Source organism: Motacilla alba, chromosome 2 (assembly GCF_015832195.1).
Source record: "Motacilla alba alba isolate MOTALB_02 chromosome 2, Motacilla_alba_V1.0_pri, whole genome shotgun sequence".
NCBI lineage: Eukaryota > Metazoa > Chordata > Aves > Passeriformes > Motacillidae > Motacilla > Motacilla alba.
The window spans coordinates 102147528-102167057 of NC_052017.1; the positions used below are offsets into that span (position 1 = coordinate 102147528).

Here is a 19530-nt window from a genome sequence, read left to right on the forward strand (position 1 = left end):
GCGATAGCTTCAATTTAATCACTTTCAGAAAGCAGCTCAAAAGAGAACATTGTTTCCCATGCTCCGCTGAAACTGAGAGATTCACGGTGACACCGTTGATGGATCTCAGATGCCACTTTCTTCTTCAATCTCTTGCTTCATCTTTTCACCTGCTTCTTGACTTTCTCCACGAGCATTCTGGCGAACTTGGGGCGGGGGGGGGAACCCAAAGCCGAGGTGGCTGAAGATGAGGCTGCCAGGACGGGAGTGCTGGAGAGGAGCCCGGGGGCTGTCGCGGCGATCGGGGCGGGGCCCGAGCGGGCGGGGCCGCCGGGCTGCGGGGCGAGGCGGCGGCGGGCGGGCGCAGGTGCGCAGGTGGCGGGGGCGACGGCCGCCCTGCCGCAATTTCCCTGTGTCACGGCTCCCGTCGCTTGGCAACGGCGCCGGGTCCGGCCGGCAGCCGCGGAGCCGCGCTCCGCCCGCAGCGGCGGCACCGGCACAGGCGGCGGCGGCGGCTCCGCCGGGAGGGCGGGCGCGCTGCTGCGGGGGGCGGCCCCGCGGCGGGGAGGATGCGGCGTGGCCAGGGGGCAGCGCTCCCGCGGAGCTGCCTGAGGAGGCGGCCGGCTGCGGCGGGGCCGAGGGGGCGCCCGGCGCTCGGCCCAGCCCCGCCGCCCGTCCGCCAGGGACCGTGAGCGGCGGCGGGGCGGGGATGCTCGCTCGGGCTGGAAAGTTTCTTCCCCACGGCGGCTCGCCCGCTTCCCGCCCGGACTTCTCCCCGGCCCTCCTCGGTAAGTGACCGCGGCACCCCCGTCCTGAGCGGGGGCTCCGTCCGCCGGCGGCCCCCGACCGGGGCAGCCGGAGCCGGCGGCGCGGGAGCTGTGCCGCGGCGGCGGGAGCTGCGCGGCCGGACCGGCCGGAGGCAGCGGCGCCCCAGCGGCCGGTGCCGGGCATCCCGCCGGCCGGAGCCCGGTGAGTCCCGCGTGCGAGCCCAGGGAAGGAGTTAAGCCGGGTCCTGTTAGTAGTGTTACAGCGGTGTTTGGGCTTTGCCGGGTAAGGTCGTGGTGCTTGTGGGTCCGGCTGCCGGGGATGGATGGGGGGTCTCAGCCCGTTCGTGCGGGATGTAGCTCCAGCCCCGCGGCTCCCGTCCGGGTGGTTTCATGGCACTGCGGCCGCTGGCGATGGCCGGAGGCGCGGCCGTGCCCTCCTTCGCCTGCCGAGCGCTGCTCTCGCCGTCGCCGAAACTAAGTACCAGGCGATGCCGGACTGGGAGCGTTCTCCGGAGCTGATGACCATCTGTTATCACCGTGGAGAGGAGACGGGCAGCTGGCTAGTGGGGCAGCAGAAAATGAGATCAAAGAATCGGCAATTACAGCAAAGCATGCCCCGAAAATTACACTTTTGCATCCACAAAATGTGCTCTTTTTTTTTTTCCCTCCTATTTTTAATAGAAATAATAGTTCAGCCATGGGAAAGAGAAGTCTCTGCTCTTTGTTTTGAGTGTGCAGTACCTCGGAGAGTAATTTAACAACGTCCTTGCTGACAACACCCATCTTTTTTTTTTCTGGGGAAATTACAAACAGAGTAAATGGGACACAAGATTACTGCATATGTGGCAATTCTGGCATTAGAACAGAAAAGACATGATATTTAAAGGCTAAGCAGTCAAAGAGGGGCAAGGGGGTTTTTTTTAGGTGCTTACTTAATTGCCTTTCGGTGCAATTAATTGAACTTTGTGAGTCGTATTATATTCAGTGATGTCATCTTTTGCCCGGTCAAAGAAAAAATAATAGGATGCTCAGAAAGAGAAAAGGGGGAGGGGATCCTGCTTCTCGGTATCATGAAGAAATAGGTTCCAAAAAGAATTGCACAGTGCAGAAATGCTCCTACACACTGTGTGGTTTAGCTCAGATCACAGGAACGGAGAGATGAGTTCTGATGGTCCAGTAAGACAAAAGCCAGAAATGCTCAGTGTTTAGTCCTCTGCCAGTTTTCCTGCAAGCACTTGTTAGGGTTTCCCTGGGTGACTCATGGAGTTTCACTTCTCTAATAGGATTTGACCTTCCATCTCTTACCTGCCAGCCATCTCCCCTTTCTGAGGGCAGGGGGGAGGGGGTTGAATTTGTCAGTGTTACATAACAGTTACCTGGAACATCGCACATGTTCCCAAACTAGGGATGCATCTGGACCGCAGGCAAGAGATGAATTTCTAATATTGCAGATCAAGTACAAATGGCTAGGAAAAAACTTTTCACAAGGCACCACTTTCCAGTGTTTAAATGTTTCCTTTGTGCATTTCAGTCATTCCTTTCCCACTCATTTAAGCAAGACACGTAATATGTTTAACCCTCCCTCCAGTAATGTGTAAGTAGAGTAATGAAACAAATGGTATCTATAGATCAAATATACTGCCTTCCTGCTTTCATTTCTCCCATCCTCTCAAATCCTGCATGACATCACTAACCACAGTTAGTGTGCACTGTAACCCCAGAACATATCAGGGAGTGGGGCTTGGTGTCCTCTGAGCTCTGGTGCTTTGTAAACTCCTGAAATGAGTGAGATAGTTTTTTGTTCGGTCTAGTGGATACTACTAGGTTTGTCATTTACCTGGAGTATAAAGTAATTAATTAGCTCTTTGGCAGGGCTATAGTGGGACACACAGCTGCTTTGATGCTGTTGGTCTGCCTGTTTCTTTCTCACACACAGGAGCTGTGTGGGCAAGGGAGATCTGCCTGTTGGTGTCAGCCTCCATCCCACTTGTTCAGGGTTTTAGCTATCAGGACTTTAAAGGAAGAAAAGCAAGCAGAGACATCTCTTGTGCTGCAGGTCTGTCCTTGGTTCTCATCCTCTTCTCTTCTCCCTTTCACCGCAGGAGCTGGAGTGGCCGTGGGGGGCAGTGCGCTGGTAGCCAGCCATGATTGCCACTGGAGGCCTCCTGAGGATCTCAGCCAGGAAACAGGACCCCTTGAAACCCCAGAGCCAACTCCCCAAACGCAAACGCAAGGCCAAAAAGAAGCGCAAGAATGACGTGGTGGTGGTGAAAGGCAAGCTCAAGCTGTGCTCTTTCTCGGGGTTCATTGCCCTCTGTGGCATCCTGGTATTGCTGGTGGGCATCGCCTTGGCTGTGGTGGGCTACTGGCCAAAGCCCAGCCAGGTGTACAGAGAAAGCGGCTTTGGCAAGGGCCGGCACCCAGCCCCACAAGGCGGCACCCACACGAACCGCTCCCAAAACCAGGGAAGGGTGCAAGCAGGGATCCACCTGGAGTCACCCTCTGGAGCCAACACCTCCACTCCTGCTACCCCTGGTGGGTCCGCCCCTACTTCCTCATCCCCTCAGGCCTCAGTGGGTTTCCTTTTCCGTCTTTTCTCGAGCTACTTGCATTCGGACAAGCTGAAGGTGCTGGGCCCTCTGATCATGGGTATCGGCATCTTCCTCTTCATCTGCGCCAATGCGGTATTGCACGAAAACCGTGACAAGAAGACCAAGATCATCAACCTGCGTGACCTCTACTCCACCGTCATTGATGCCCACAGCCTGCGGGCCAAGGATGGAGGCACCCCGGCCTCAGCCCCTCTCAATGGCTTTGTCAACTACATGCAGTCCCGGGGCCTGGAGCTAAAGCCCGGTGGGGAAGGCCTGGGTGCTGCGGCCATGCTAGCCAAGAGCTCTTGGCCACCAGGACTGGGTGTGTCCCTTTCCCCACCGGATCTGGTGTCCTCACCGCGGCGTTCCTCCTTTTGCAGCCCACCACAGCCACCCAGCCTGGCTGAGGCTGTGTACAGCATCTGCCAGGAGCATGCTGCCCTTGTTGGCCGCCCTATCACCAGCCCACCCTGCAGCCCACCGGGGAGCTGTGAGCGGTGCAGCACAGCCAGCTCCATCATTGGCTCTTCACTCAGCACCTTCACCCTCCTGCCCTTGGGGCCAAGCAGTGGAGGGGGAGGCTGGCAGAGACCACCTGGTGAGCGGGGAGCCCAGGAGATCCCACGGGGGGAGTTTGAACTGAGCCTAACTGACCTCAGCGGCAGCCACCTCAAGGGAGGCTGTGGGACAAGGAGGCACAAGCTGGTTCTCAGGCGGCAGAGCACCAGCTGCTTGCCCGATGCCAGGTGTCCCCTCTCCCCTGAGCCACCTCGGTCACCAGCTGTCAGGAGGGTCCTGGAATCCAGCCTCTTGGTAAAGGCATCTCCTAGCTACTCTGAATCTCTGGATCTGGGGGGATCACCCCCTTCAGCTCCTCCTGCCATCACCAGGATGGACTCCCAGAGCTCCCAGTCTGAGCCTTCCAGCAGCAATAAGGGCTACAGCCACTTGGAGGAGGCAGGCACCTCCTTGGAGTCAGTTGCCAACACCACAGCCAGTAAAATTCAGGACTGTGAGGAGGAACCAGTTGATCAGACGGACCCCCTCAAGGCTACCAGCAGAGAACAAACAGGGGAGCAATCCCAGCAAACTCAAAGACAATACACAAATAAAGAGAAACTCTTTATGATTTCTAGGTCACATGCTGCATTAGGGCTGGAGGATGGGGAACTGGAGAGCACAGGCATCTAAATAAAATAGAGACAGCAAGAGGACACCTTGCATCCCTCCACACCTTCCCCGCTTCTTCATTTCCTTGTGGACTAGGAAACCAATCAATATCCAAAGAGCTGCACTATGTTACCCTTAAAAATTGAATTCCATAGATCCTGTAGATGACTTCAGGAAGAAAAAAGAAAATCCTTTCTGTCTTTTTGTGATTGTATGTTTCATGCAAGCCAAATTGTATTAAATATCCACAGTCCAGCAAGTTCTTTGGATCAGATTAATACAATTTTGGATGGTATAGCTGTGCACTTTACTGTTTTGATTTTTAAGTGCCCCTTCTTCTCCTCTGATTTCTTTCTTGCTGATTTGCCACTAACTGCTTGAAAGCTGCAGGCACCTTTTTAAGCTCAAAAGCAACGTGGTCTTCAGAAAGAAAGCCGAGCTCTCTCTTTGTTTTGGTTCAATTACTAAAACGTTTGCAAGGCCTTAAGGATGACGTACCTTGACAAAGAATGAGTTTGTTTAAATTCTGGAAAAAAAAGACAGTTTAGAAGAGACTGGAGCAGAACAGAGCTCTGATGATTTAATTAAAACCATTACATTCCTGAATCCAAAATACATATTACTACATGATACTTTATCAAAGTATTATTACACATGTATTGACTAATAGCATTAAAAGATGTTTTTTAATAAAATATTTACAAACTTGACCTACAAAAAATTTCTTTATTTTGGTAAGTAATCACAGATATCACAAACTGTTTCCTTTTATACTGTGAAAGAGTATAGAAATGTTATGAAGCCAAAGGCTTGCTTTATACTTTTAAGGAGGTAATTCATAATTTATTTGTAATTTTCAAATAAATACTGGTTCAGTCCTTGAGAAACCACACTGTAATTCAATCAGCAGATTGTCTCCATTTCTGACAGTGCTCTGTGACAGACAGCCTAAGAAATGTGACATCTTGACATGCTAAGGGAAAAAAAACTTTAAACGTTTGATCTTCTATTCATATTAGTTTTTTTGTGAGATTAATCTTGAACTGCATCATCCTCCTTCTGGATTTTTCAGTTCCCTTATAACTGTTGCATTAAGCCTTTCTGCAGTTGCGGTTCCTATTCGTGAATGCATGTGCATAAGCTTAATTTTAAAGCATAATGATAACCCTGTCAGTCTCGTAGCAGTTGGCTGTGCTGAAGTCAGCAGCAGTTTCTTACTGAGTTCAGCATGAGGAGGATTTCTTCCTGCATGAGAAAAGCATCAGGTTTCCTGAAGCCTGGAGAATACCTTGTCTGTGGGCAGAGTTTTGGTAAATTGATGAGCTGTTTCATTTTCATAGCTGCAGCATGGCAGCCACTCGTGTTTTGTCAAAACAGCTTTATGCACTCAGTAGATTTTGTCAATACTTCTGATTTTAAATATGGATGTGGCATTTCTCTGCTATGGGAAGAGAAATAGACATTAAACAAACACCATGTGTAGGCAGACAGGAATCATTCTCTTGCAATTAAATTTTTTCTTGTGGTTCCATAAGTACTTAGCTACATATTTACTTACATTACAGTCGATTGCAACATGGACTATAACTAGCACTAAATACAATTGCATTTAATAAGCCTGCAAAATTCTGTAATAAATAACACTAATTTAAAAGAAAAGAAGAAAAGAAAGATTAATTTGCCATGTAAGATTCTTGAAACTGGAGAAGCAGAAGGTGCTTGTGCTTGTTCTCTTGAGCAAGAGAGACATCCAGGTGGCAATATCTTTCCTCCTGTCAGTGGTAAGTAGTGCCCTGACAGTATGACTGTATCACTGTGGCATTTTTTGCTGTTAAACTGCTAGCACACAGCTGGCAAAAATCCATTGTAAAACTGCCTGGATTGGCATGGGGTTGGATTAGGCACCACGGGAAGTGGTGAGCAGGTGGCTCAGCTGGTGCTGGCGTGTGCATGGATCTTTCCTGTCAGTTCTCCATGGACATGTGCTTCTGCTTCTTCTCCTTTGACTTCCAGCAAGATTTATGAGATACATGTGAGCAGAGTTACCTGGTACTGATACAGATTTTAGTTATTGACAGAGCTGAAGACATCCTGTTTGTTATTTCTCACACTAAAACCTTCCACAGAGGTGAAGGGAAAAGGCAAGTTGTGTGCTACTTAGTGGGGCGTGGAATCCTCATGAAGATGTGACAGGAGTTTGTTTTATTCCGAGAGGGGGAAACATGCTTTTTAAATATTCTCAGTTAAAATTTCTTCTGTCATCTGAAGTGTGCTCTGGGAAAAAAAAAATCAAAAAATACTAGCTTTGAAAAGCCTTTGGTTACTCCTTAGATTGATTTAAATCAAAGCAGGCCAGTAATTATTGTGATGATTAATTTACTGCAAAGTCTTTTGAATGACAAAATTATACCAGTTTGTGTTTAATAAGTAAAATTATAGCTTGTTCCTCTGTTGTCAAAAAAGATGTGAAACATGAACTTTCATCAGTTGAGCAGGATTTTTTAATAACAGCAGCAAGAAGTGATTTTCTAGCATATAAATTACTAAGCATAGAAAGCTGCCTCTCTGTCTTTGCAAGTCATTATTTTTGCAGATTTATTACTTAAAACTCTTTGTTGAGCAATTTGTGCAGGGATGGAATTGGAGTCAGAAAGCTTTGTTTAAAATTCAAGCTGGGCAAGTCAGTCCAACACCCCGATGATGGACAAGGACTGAGAGATTCAATCCCTGTGCATCATCTGTGACTGATGTTAACACAAGCAGCTGGTAAAGAGCTGAGCCCTTCCTGGTGTGACCCACAGGGGTGATGGGGTTTGTGCTTTGACTGGCTCTTGAGTATCTCTGAGCTGGCCCTGACTGCTCCTCAGCACTGCCAGCTGCCTCTTGGCCATCATTTGCACATCCTGTGACAGGATGCTTGTGCATTTTCCTCCAGTCCAGTCTTTTCCTTCTAGCCTTCCTCTCTGGTGTCCTGCCACCTAGTGCTTCCTCCACAGTCCTTGACAAGCACCAGGAACTGCCTCTACTTGCCAGTATACAGCTCCCTGCATGTTGCAGGAAGAGATAGGCTGTCACACATGTTTATTAAGAAGTATTTCATTAATTCAAATTAGCTAATTTAGAAAAATCGTTAATGTTTATTAAGAAGGAATGATTAGTCCCTGTATTTGAGAAGTGATATCCCTGAAGATATGTTCAGATGGCATACTTGGCCATACATTTTTGCTATGGAAAATTCAGATTTTGGTTTAGAAAGGTGTGTTTTGGTTTGATTTAGGTTTTTCAGCATAGAAATGCTATGATATTTATATAAAATTTCCAAAGGAAAGGTCATTTCTGTCTGAACCTTCAGAAAAACCCCATACCTTGGAGGGAGGCTGTGTATGCTCATAATGAGTGTAGATGCTGTTTGGACCAGTCTGAGGACAGACAAATGCCCTAATTGTACTTCAGTCATGCTGCTGTTTGTTACAAAATCCTCAGGACTCTGGAGAAGCTGCTGACGTGATCATACTGTAACCCAGTTCTGGCTCAGTTTTCACTGGCTAGCAAAGTATTTAGAATCCTTGCATTAACCTGGCTTGCTTGGCTGGACTGATTTACTGAAGTCCCCAACTGTTGACATATCAGCTGATCTACTGCAAAAGACTACAGCCCAGATTTATTAACCTGTATTTTTTAGTACATTTTTAAGAGCCCTTTCAAGGACTGATGCTGTCCAACAGTGAGCAATAGTGCACTTAGAAACATTGAATTAGGTAACTGTTGACATAATTTTGGGTCTGCAGTCTGAAATACAGATATTACGATTGTTGCAATTTTCATTGCAGCCAAAACAGTTTACACAGAAGTAGCAATATGACTTCAATTAAACAACAGTTTTTCTTACAAGTAAAGGAGGTGACAGAATGATAAATCTTATTGGATTTCAGTTGGAAGAACAGCCTTTGGTAATGCTTTACAGTTTTTCCTTGTATACAAAACCCACATGAAATGCAACCAACGCTCACTGCTAGCTGACTAGTAAAATCTTAGTAGTGAATAAAAGTATAGATTTGGGAGGGCATTTTTCAACTATAGGGAACAAAAAAAAAAAAAAAAGGGTTCTCTATCACCTCTCCAAGGCTGTAAGTAGCAGTAATGTAATAACTTACTGGTTTCAAGTTTGGGCTTACAAGCAGCGAACAAGATGCACAGCATGAGCAGGAACAATCTGAGAGCTTAACAATCTAAATAGGTTATCACAGCCACAAGAAAAAAGTCTTTCATGGAAGAGTATACTGTTCTTGTTTCATTTTAGAAGCCAGAATTTCTGTTTACCTTTTCTAGAAGCTTCAGAACAGAAAAGTCTAAGTGAGCACACTAGAAATTATTTTCTACCATTGAGCTTTCACTCAAAACATGGAGACAGAAGGAAACCCTGGAGATCTGACAAAAGCACACACAATCAGGTAAAATGGCAATGAAGTTTGGAGGGGGACCTATGCTGCTAGAAAGGATCCACTGGATTTCAGGATAATTCAGGAAATAGAGGAACATGGCATGTGTTTTTCAACTAGTTAGTCTTTTATCTACATTTTAGTTAGAGGTAGTGAAGCCAAAATACTACTTTTAAAGGGGTTCTTATCCATTGTTATTCTTTTTAAATTACATTGCAATGAGATAGAAAATTTATGTGGGGAGAGTGTGAAAAGAGATGCAAACTAAACAAATGTCAAAAATCACTGTTAATAGCTTAGTCTATGGTTTTTCCTTCACCTTCCTCTGCACAAAGAAGTTTCAGTCTATGATTTCTGAGTATTACTTTTTCTTCTTTCCCTTCTTGTTTCCCACCACTTCTCCAGGCTGGGATTACAAAAAACACTTGTGTTCACTTCATTTATCAATTTTGCTGAAACGCAGTTCTATTATTTTTATGGTAGCAGAGTTACCTGACTCTGTGACAAGTTTGGTTCTCCTGAGGACACATAGCTGCTACTCTCAGCCTGGAAGGTAAAAATTGGTAAAAATTGTTTGGTTTTAAATAAGCAGCCTGTTCCATGCTAAACTTCATAGCTGAAGTAAAGAATGACAAGTAAAAAGGGAATGTTCAGCAATCAAGTTTTACCATCACATCAGATGATTTAATACCAGCGCACAGCCTCAGACTGCATTTTGTTCATCACTCATAAGATTTGGCATGATCCTGCCTGACCTGCTTGAGAGCAGGCTGAGAGGATACCATACAGCTCCCATTTTGTTGCCAAAAGCTAAATCAGCCTCTTAAGGAGCAGAAATTCAGAGCATGACTGAATTGCTTGCCAGACAGTCAGTTCTGGCAAGACTCGAAGCTGCTAAAGACTTTGCAGGAAGGTGGTTTGGTACAGGGTGCAGTGCATCTCCCTTCACACCTTGGAGCAGCACAGAAACCTGTGGCAGGGTCTCACACAAAACTGCCTGCAAAGCCACATAAAAGCCACCAGAGTCAGCTCCATAAGGATAAATTCTTAGTGGGATAATATGATACTTGTGCAACACCACAGACTAGCCTTCCTCCCTCATTCCTGAAGTATACTTTTGGTCTCTCTGAAGGGTAGAGCAGGTTTTTAATTAATAATTCACTTTATAGTCAAAACTCATTTTAAAGAAAGGCAGTTTGTTCTCAGAGCCTAATAGAAACTACTATTTAAAAAGCTTATAGACTCCCCATTAAATTAGTATCAGATGACCTCCTAATGTACTTCTCTCTCTCATGCCCCGGGTACAGAGCACGACTATCTTCCTCTGTGAAAACAAGACAGAGGTACAGCCACAGACAAAGTGTGCGAAGACCAGATTCAGATTTTTATTTTCTTTAAATGGAGAAGAGTATAGGCACCAGTATGCAATGATGACAGCATGCAAGTATCTGCTTCTGAGTGATGTTTTCAAACCATGCAAGTAGCCTGCTGTGGAACAGAGCCTTGAACACTTGTTCTCCAAAAGGAGATCCCTCCTTCAGCTTAATGGAGCCTCCTTCTGCATGTGAGCACTGAAGTGCTAATTTAGTTCACTGTCTTTCAGACTTATCACACCCAATATTACACAAAATAACTTAGCAAGACCTCCCTGCAGTATATTTAAGGACACAAGTGACACTAGACAGCTGATAACATTCTATTTCAAATAAGAAACTTAAAATGAGAACAGGCAAAGTCTGGCACTGCTTATTACCTTATTGTGGTAACACAGCATAAGATGATGATAGTAGCAGCTCTTTAGGTTTTGGAAACTTAAAACTGTCTGCTGGCAGTGCTAACGTAATTCACACCACAGGCTACCTCGAGGCTTGAAAATGCAAGCAGAACAGTTCCTGTCCTTGTGTCTGTCTTTGGAATGTGTACAGCGTCTGGAGCAGCAGCACTGAAACAAGGGCGAGTGCTGAGGCTGCATCTCTCATCATCTCTTACACGAGCAAGCTGTGGAAGGAAGTTGTTTCTTTTAGACCATTAAACCAGAGTTGCTGCAGTCACCTTAATGAAGCACTTGCACTCTTTACAGCACTGCTTGGGTCCAATATGGAAAAGAAAGGTGAGGATGTCTTCCTAGCAATGTTCTCTGCTGGGATATTCTGGCTCCTGTCTGGCACACAGAGAGGAAAACCTGAACAGAAGCTGTAGCAGGGTTCTGGGATCAGTGAGCTCCTAATGCTGCAGCAGTGTTGTGTCTCAGTAGCCATTTGGCTGGTACATGTGTGTCACTGACAATCTGGGAAGAGAGAACAGGGGTACATGATGAGCTGTGGAAGGTCAGCAGCTTTTAGGCATCACCTGTTTGTATGCCAGCTGCCACCTAAGAAGCCCAAACAACCCTAAAGAGCAAAAAAAGCTGACAAAAGTGCAGGTTGCATCATCTCTGATGCCGCCAAGAAGGCACTATTGAAGATGGCAAGCAAAGATACAAGTCACTGAGTTTCTGTTGTAATTGTCCTTGTAGTTTTGTGTTGTCAAATGTGGGCAAAAAGAGGAACAACAAAATGTTGCAGTTCTACCAGGACCAGTGAGTAGCTCTTGGCTGCTTCCACCTATGGCTGCCTCTGGTTTCACTCATGACAGGCTCCATAAGAGCTCTCTGCATTTCACTGGCAAATTGAAATGCAGTCCTCTACTCAAATAAACATTTTAGGCTGCCTAATGAGTCACCAAAAGGTTGAATTCTCACATAGGCAACACATATCTCAACAGCAATGTTTTCTGGCAAAGAGATTAGGTATATATCTGTCATGGTTCAGCACCTGCCAGCAACTAAGTACCTCACAAAATGTTCTGCAGAATGTCTTGGCTTAGTTTAGACCTCTAGATAAATCTCACTTGTAATTTAGGCAGATATACTCAGGTAACTCTCCCACTATAAAAATAATAGACATATGTGTTTCAGCAAAATTGATAAAGTGAACACAAGTGTTTTGTTTAATCCCAGCCTGAAGAAATGGTGGGAGACAAGAATCAGGTTTGGATCGACAACAGATCCTTTATTTAGAATTGCCATCCTAAAATTCAGTTTCTTGTTAGAAACGAAATTTTCACACCATCAGTTCATACATTCCAAGATACTTCTGTAAATTCAAGATGTCAAAACATTAGGAAATTAAAGCATAAGTTATTCAAACTATTTTAAAATGAGTTGTGGTTTCCTATGAGCAGTTGGAATACTTATAGAGTACAGGGAAAATAAAGATTCTTCCCTAAATATCTTTAGATGTTCACAAGACATTTCTTTTTTTTTAACATAAAAACAGAATACGTGTGGCAATATGGGTAGGATTGAGAAGTTTTTTGTTAACAGGAGATTCAAAGTGAGTAATATATTCATTTAAAACACATGCTGATAAACATTCCTTGCTATGATGCTGAACTGCTTAACCTCTTTTGTTTTCCTTCCAACCACATGAGATGATAGACTTATTTGTATAACACATAGTAAATGGAAGCAATATCCAGTATGGACCCTTCTCTTGAAAAATCTTTTTCAGCCTAGGGAGTGTGCCATTTCCATGACTTTGAAATAGTAAGTAATGCACTGGTTTTATGGTCTTAAAATATAGAAGCATTAGCAAGTCTCATTCCATTAAGAGTCCTGAGAATTGTTCTGTTTCTCCTCTGTCGAGGGCTACAACTTAATCAGCTTTTGTTTAATTGAATAATTCTGTTATGGTGGAGAGAGTAAGCAATTGTTACACTTGCTTGAATCTGCATCAACTCCAGCAACATGACGTAAATAAATCAGCATGGTTATGCTCTTCGAAAAGACACTACTTCTACATAGCCCAAAGAGCAGCCAAATGCTAAAAACTGAAGTTCTGGTGCAACACATGGGGTAACATATGCACTCAGAGTAAAACAGGTGCCATAGATGGGGATGGCAATGAGTAAATAATAGCTGATTTCAGTCCAGCAGGATTTAAAACCACAGACCTGGTAATCAGAGCTGCTTGAAATGGGAAGTTAGATTGAACCTGCTACGAGTTGCCAAAAAATAATTTAAAAAGGAGAAAAATAGAAGAAGAAGAAAGCCCAAGTAGTAACTGAAGGCAATGTCAAGGAGCTCACCTGCAGCCCGTGAAAGCTGCTTAAAAGAAGAGGGGAACTTTTCCCATCAGTACTGCATCTTAAGTCAAACACATGGGAAAGGGCCCAACTTAAGGCAGGAGTTATTCCCAAGGAAGGACATCCTTAGTGCCAACTTGCTGTTTCCAGGCCCCACACCACTGTGACTGAGTGGATGGTCTCCCTCCAGGGACTGGTGGAGCATTTCCTACAATTGCAGGCTGCAGCACAGAGAGCCTCCCTTAGCGAGTGAGGAGCAGGACAGAGGTGACAGCAGCAGCCTTAGCATGGCAGCTCACCCTGCAGAGGAGCCCAGCACCCTCAGGATCAGAAGCGTGGAAGAACCATTTCATGAGAATAGAATAGTTTGAGTAAAGGGTTAAATGATTTAAGGAAAGGACTTTCAAGAACATCCAACCCTTTTGCCATGGGCAAGGACACCTTGCACTTGACCAGGTCGCTGAGACCCCCATCCACCTTGGCCTTGGACATTTCCAGGGATGGGACATGGACAAGTGATGGCTGATATGCTTACATGTCCAAGGCTGGAGCCAGCTGACACAGGACAGCCCCTGACACTAAAACCTGCAATTTGCTGCTGCTTCTCTGAGTCATCTGAGTAAATTGGAGACTACAGGGAGAGCTTGTGCCCCTTCTGTCTGATCTTAAACAACCAGCATCTGCAAAGGAATGTGTAAGTGCTGCTCTGTGAGACCCTGATGTGTACTTGCTGCTACATCTACTGCAATCACATTTTGTGCTGGCCCCACTTTCTATTTACAGTAAGTCAGCAGTTCACTTCCTCAGTTATTCCAAGGAGGATTACAGCAGCTCAGAGACTTCAGGATGGCTCAGTGCCTCCACTGCAACAGGGGCTCTTGCAAACCAGAACAAAAGGGGCTTACAAGCAGCAGACTAACAGCTGCCAAAGCCAGCTAGCCCAGAGCCCTTACCAGCTCAAAGGGGTGACATTGGGCATCCTGCTCTGCACCAATAGACTGAAGAAAATGTTCCAGCTGGGAAATGCAGTCAAGTACAGAAGCATCATGGGCGACTTAAAAGTGTATGGCCCCATGCCTAACTGAATAAATGGATAGGAGGAGGAACAAACTAAGAGTAGCAGAAAAAATAAACAGCAATAGGAAAGGCAGTGTTAAGAGGTGGTCTAGTGATGGGGCAGTGAATCAGTACAGTAAATTCTACAAAGCCATGCTCCTGACAATGGGAAGAGAAGTGTGCTTAAAGTTTTTGAGAGGCAGATTTAAATGTATAAGTACTTCTTCTGGGTATAAAAGGGTGAGGGAAACCTGATTTTATGGAATGCCTTCACATGCATTACTGCTTGCTTTCCATGCACATAAATACTGACCAGTTAAGCAAAGGTGCTCCTTTTCTGCTTTAAAAAGCCAGAACAGTGTCACTATAAGTCCTGCAACTGCTAAAATGGCTGACAGGAGTGGGGTAGTGTATAGGACAAATCAAGAGGTGAGGTGTGCAGATATGCTGAGGAATAGATACCTGGCTTTTGTCCTCAGTGGAAAGCAAAACATGGAGAAGGAAATTTAAAAAGTAAAACAAATACTGCCACAAGGGTGTCCATCTCTTTTCAGGTTATTTTTTTTTATGCTTAAGCTCCTGACATTTTATATCACTTCTTAGCCATTTAAAGTTTTTTTCTGATGCCAGCAACAGTTAAAATGTCCTGAAACATATCTTAAAATATAACTTTAAGCAAAACTCAAGGTTCATTTGGGTTTTGACTGATAGTATATTAACATTGTAATGTATGTGTTTATAACTCATTTCGTAAAGGGTTTCATAACAGTGCCTAAATGGTTTCAATTATCCAGGCTTAAATTATATTGCTTCAATATAATTTTATTTCAATTATGTTTTGTTTCAATATAATTTGATTATTTCTGGAAATAATCATTTCTGTGTGATTTATGAGTGAAATTAGTAGATAGAATAATTTCAGTATCAGCCTCAGAGGCTAGTTAGTGGGTTTAAGTAAAGTAAGCCAGGACCAAAAAGGTCTTTTTCACAAAGTTAAAGGTGAGAGAAGAAACTTTTTGTCAGCAGAGCTGCCAAGTCTCCCATAGCCCACTCAGCTTCCTTCTTGTCTGGCCAAGGTATCTGTTCAGGCTGGATTTCCCACAGGTCACCTAACACAATGAGGTAGCACCCTACTGGGATAAGATTCAAGAATCAGGTCCATGGATTCCATACAGATAAGAGAATTAGTTATTCTGTGAAGCAGCACGCTTACATCAGGACACTGTATTTGGAGGCAAAGCCTTAAAAAAGATCTGATCAGGCAGAAGAATCTCTGCATTTCTCTATTAAATTTATTTCAGTAAACAGAATTCCCAGCAACTCTCAATAACAGCCTTTATCATGCAGAAAACTGGGGATTTGATTTGGTCTCAGCAGCATTAGATAAGACCCCCGTGTCACTGATGGCACTGCCTCCACTTCAGTCTGAGCAGGATTTAACCTCAAGTCAATTTAATTCTGAAAAACACCTATGAACCACAGAGCATCCTAAACTTAGCCCTCTACCTAAAGGGGATTTATCAAAAGAAAAACCTTTAACAGGTCTTTGATTCCAGTTCACTATTGACAAGCAGTAGAGCAGATTCTTCGCCTCAGAAAAAGACAAGTGAAACATCCCACAAACTTCACAAGTGCATTAGAAGCTCAGTGTGATCACCTCTCTCCAATATATTTACTCGTCACACTTTAATGCTCAGTATCATTTTTTTTTTACCCAACAGCATGAAAGCTGGACTAGGCACACATCAGCAGATTATAAATGCTGGATTTCTGGCAAAGAGGGATATAAACTACTATCTCATACAGATGCTTATCTCTCTTTCTTACATTAAGAAACTGAAGATTCAGAGGGTAACAAGCAGCCAGGCAGCAGTTTACCTGTTTGGTTTTTTTTTTTTTTTCATTTCAAAGACAGAATTATCTAATTGCTATGTCCAGTTTAAAAACAGGATCTGTTCTTCCACTTCTGATCTAAGCACTGACATCCCACATAAAAAAATAACTTTAAATAAAATTTATAAAAGAAGTTAATTTTTTCAGCTGATCTTAAAAAGCACTTTTCTTTTTAGAAAATCAAAAGTCACTGGAAAAAATTAAGGTCTGGGTGGGCGTACAATACTTTTTAAAAAAATTTAATTTTTATAATTTTTTTTTTTTGTGAGTCAGAAAAGTATGCTCTCATTTAATAGTCTTTTAAACTCTTTTTACAAGACTTTCTTCAGGTTTCTGCTGCACAGGTCAGTGACCAAAACTCATGGTTGAAAGCCAGCTTCAGAGGTGTTAAGCCTACACAGTGCTTGGATTTAAGCCCATCTGGAAGTGCTTTTCAGAATAAAACTGTAGAATACAACTACACTAACTTGCTTAGGATTTATGGGGCTCCAGATGAGTCCTTCTGGTTCTAACTCTGAATAGCCATTTCCACACAGAAAGTATTTACCAACATTTAAATATTCCCCAGCACATGGCTTTTTCAACAGGAATACTTATTAAGCTTATCTTTCATTCCAACAACTACTTTTAGTTCCAAGACAATATGATGAGGAAAGAAGGGAAGATTTCCTAACAGAGAGAAATCCATAGTTTTCTCTGATCTCCAGAGTGCCATAAGAAAGCTTCTCTCCTGGCTAAGCCTGCAGCTTTGCAGCTGGGGGTCATGCTGACATAGCAAGGAGTGTGGACTTGTGCAAAAAACTTCAAGTTTTTTTGCCATGTAGAGGATTTGGGAAAGGTTTTTTTTTGGTCTTATTGTTGTTGTTTGTGTTTGTTTTTTGCAAGAGCATTTATGAGGAACAACAGGAAATGTTGCTAAATGTTTTAAATGGAGGGATTATTGCTTCTACCTGCATGCAAGGAAAGTGTAGGACTTCTGCCTTGGTAGTATACTACACCATAGAAACTGTGGGTAACAACAGTAGAGAAAAGCAAATGAAAATAAAATGCTTTAAGAAGGTCACTTTACTACTCACCCCCTACAACTTCCTGCTCCTAGTTAAAGGATCAGGCAGGATGAGTGTAGGGATCCTGCCTGAAGCTCTCACCTTTCCATAGGCTCTGCAGTGCCAGCTGAAGAGGTTGGCATCTCCCTGACATGAAATGTAGGTAAACAAGGAGGCGTCTCTGCTTTCTTCTGTATAAGTACAAAGTACAAGACTATGGAAGGGGAAAGCCAGCTGAACTAACCAATATAATTTTCATTTGTTTTAGCACAGAGACATACTGCTCTTGTTTAGTTGCATCTGACCTGCAAAATACGTAACATGGAAAATCTGGCCCATCTGATGTTTCGTGCCTAACAGTGACCATGGTATTCATGATGAGGTATTTACAGAACATTATTTCCATTGGCTTTGGCATCCTGTTTATTAGAATAGCTGGTTTAACATTCAGTTAAAACCAGCCAAGATACAGGGAGCCTCCTCCCAACTTGCTTGGAAAGTACTTATCATTGCAGTGCGATTCATCATTGAATACTTACACAAAAAGTCACAGTGGGTAATATTTATTGCAAGTTCTCTCCAACCCCAATGCTGTACCATTATTTCAATAACTCAAGTAACATTCAACTAAATTAAATTACAATAAAGTAGTAGATTACATTTCTACATTAACTACTAGTGCTTAAAAAGAAAATTATTTAAAGGGAAAAAACCCCAGGCAAGTTAGAGACCATGAAGAGAAAAAAAAAATTGTAGGAAAAGAACAGCAAATGCAGGGATCATAAAGAGTGAATCAAACTGCCTTCTGAATCTGAATTTCACAGTGTAATTTCCCTACAGTAGTCATAAAAAAAGGACAATTATTCTTCTTCAGCCCTATAAAGATTTTCTTCTCAGAAAGTCTCTCCCTCTTGTTTTACATCATAAGTGTCTAATAATCAAATATATTTCAATTAATTTGAATAAAAAAACAGGGAACAAAAGCTCTTGGCTAAAGCAGAACACCAACAAAATTCAAGACTTATTTATTATTTCTTTTATAGTCTCCACCACAAAGCTGAAAAGATATTATTTGAACAGAATTACAGAAGCTTATTTTGGCTTGTTTGTCATTAGAGACTAAATAGATGAATTTGGTAGATATTTGGTTTCAAGCACTATTCTGAATTGTCAAGATTAATCACAATGATACAACTTAAGTATATTTTTTAACTTAATGTCCCAAAACAAGTTACTCTACTCCCAAGATAAGTGAAATTAATTAGCCTACTATCATTATAATAACCCTAAAACAGAATTAAACTTAATTGGAACATGTACACACTAAACCCCCAAATGTTTACGAGTGCAGGTTCACCATGCATTTGCTACACTCCAGTGCCATCTGTCTATAAAAAGATAATTAACATTTTCAATAAGAAGTACAGCATGTTGTAAAGTGTATTTGGTCCTAGGCCATTGAATCCACTTCAATTCTTATAATGAATGATGCTGCTAATCCTTTTTTGAATTAGAAAAAAAAAAAACACCAAAACTAAGAAACACTGTGTCCTCAGTGTATATTTGAAGCAAGATTTCCTGAAAAAAAGGAAATCATCCAGAAGGCCTTTATCCTTGATATAGAGATGCTCCCTGATGTGTCAACTCTTAAGTACTCCCCCAAAATAACCTCCTAGGCTTCCTCTAACAATTTAGCTGCCTTTTGAAGACCCCAGAGAAGCTGGGAATAGCTACTCTGGAATTTGCATTTAGAAGACCATTTAGGGACAGCCTTTTCAAAGTCCACAACCTTCAGTGGAGGGACATAAAAATAAATGCTCTGCCAAGCACTGCAACACAAGGGATCTGACAGACCCCAGTGTGAGTACAAAGCAGGTTCATTAAATGCAGAGCCTTCCCTTTCCTCCTGCACAGTGGCTGGCTGGGGAGGGTTGTTTCCCTCCACTCCCTGTGAAAATTGTACAAATACAGCTCTTTGTGGTTTTTTTTCAAAAGTTTGGTAACAAGTTTTAAACCAGCCTGATGTTATTTTAAGAGAGTGCATCCCGGCCGTTCTGCCTAAACGCGTATTCCCACACACCTTGTAGGGAAGCAAAATAGGCTTGATGCTACTACACTTTTTGTGTGTGTGTGTGTGGAGGAGGAGCTACTTCTTGATCACACACTTGTTTTTGAACTGCACACTTTTTTTTTTTTACCTCTGCGGAAGAAAAAAAAAACCAAACCAACAACAACAACAAGAAAAACCACACAAACCCCCCCCCCCAAAAAAAAAAAAAAACAAAAACAAAAAAAAAAACCAAAAAAAAACCAAAACTCCAAGAGCTGTTAAAATATACAGCATCCCTTTTCAATTGGAGAAGATAAAGAAAGAAAGACGTTTTCCACGCGCCCGACCGGCTCCCGGTCCCGCGGCTCTGTGGATGCGCGGGGCTGGCAGGCGGCCGGTCCCGATCCCTTC

General features: G+C 43.5%; 1 protein-coding gene across 1 annotated transcript; it reads left to right on the forward strand.

Annotated features, from left to right (window-relative positions):
- The first annotated feature begins 540 nt into the window (after positions 1–540).
- TMEM200C (transmembrane protein 200C) lies at positions 541–5218 on the forward strand. The gene is made up of 2 exons (XM_038129804.1): positions 541–767; positions 2849–5218. Exon 2 carries the CDS (start codon positions 2891–2893, stop codon positions 4529–4531), a length of 1641 nt encoding a protein of 546 aa, XP_037985732.1. The 5' UTR covers positions 541–767; positions 2849–2890; the 3' UTR covers positions 4532–5218.
- Positions 5219–19530: the final 14312 nt, after the last annotated feature.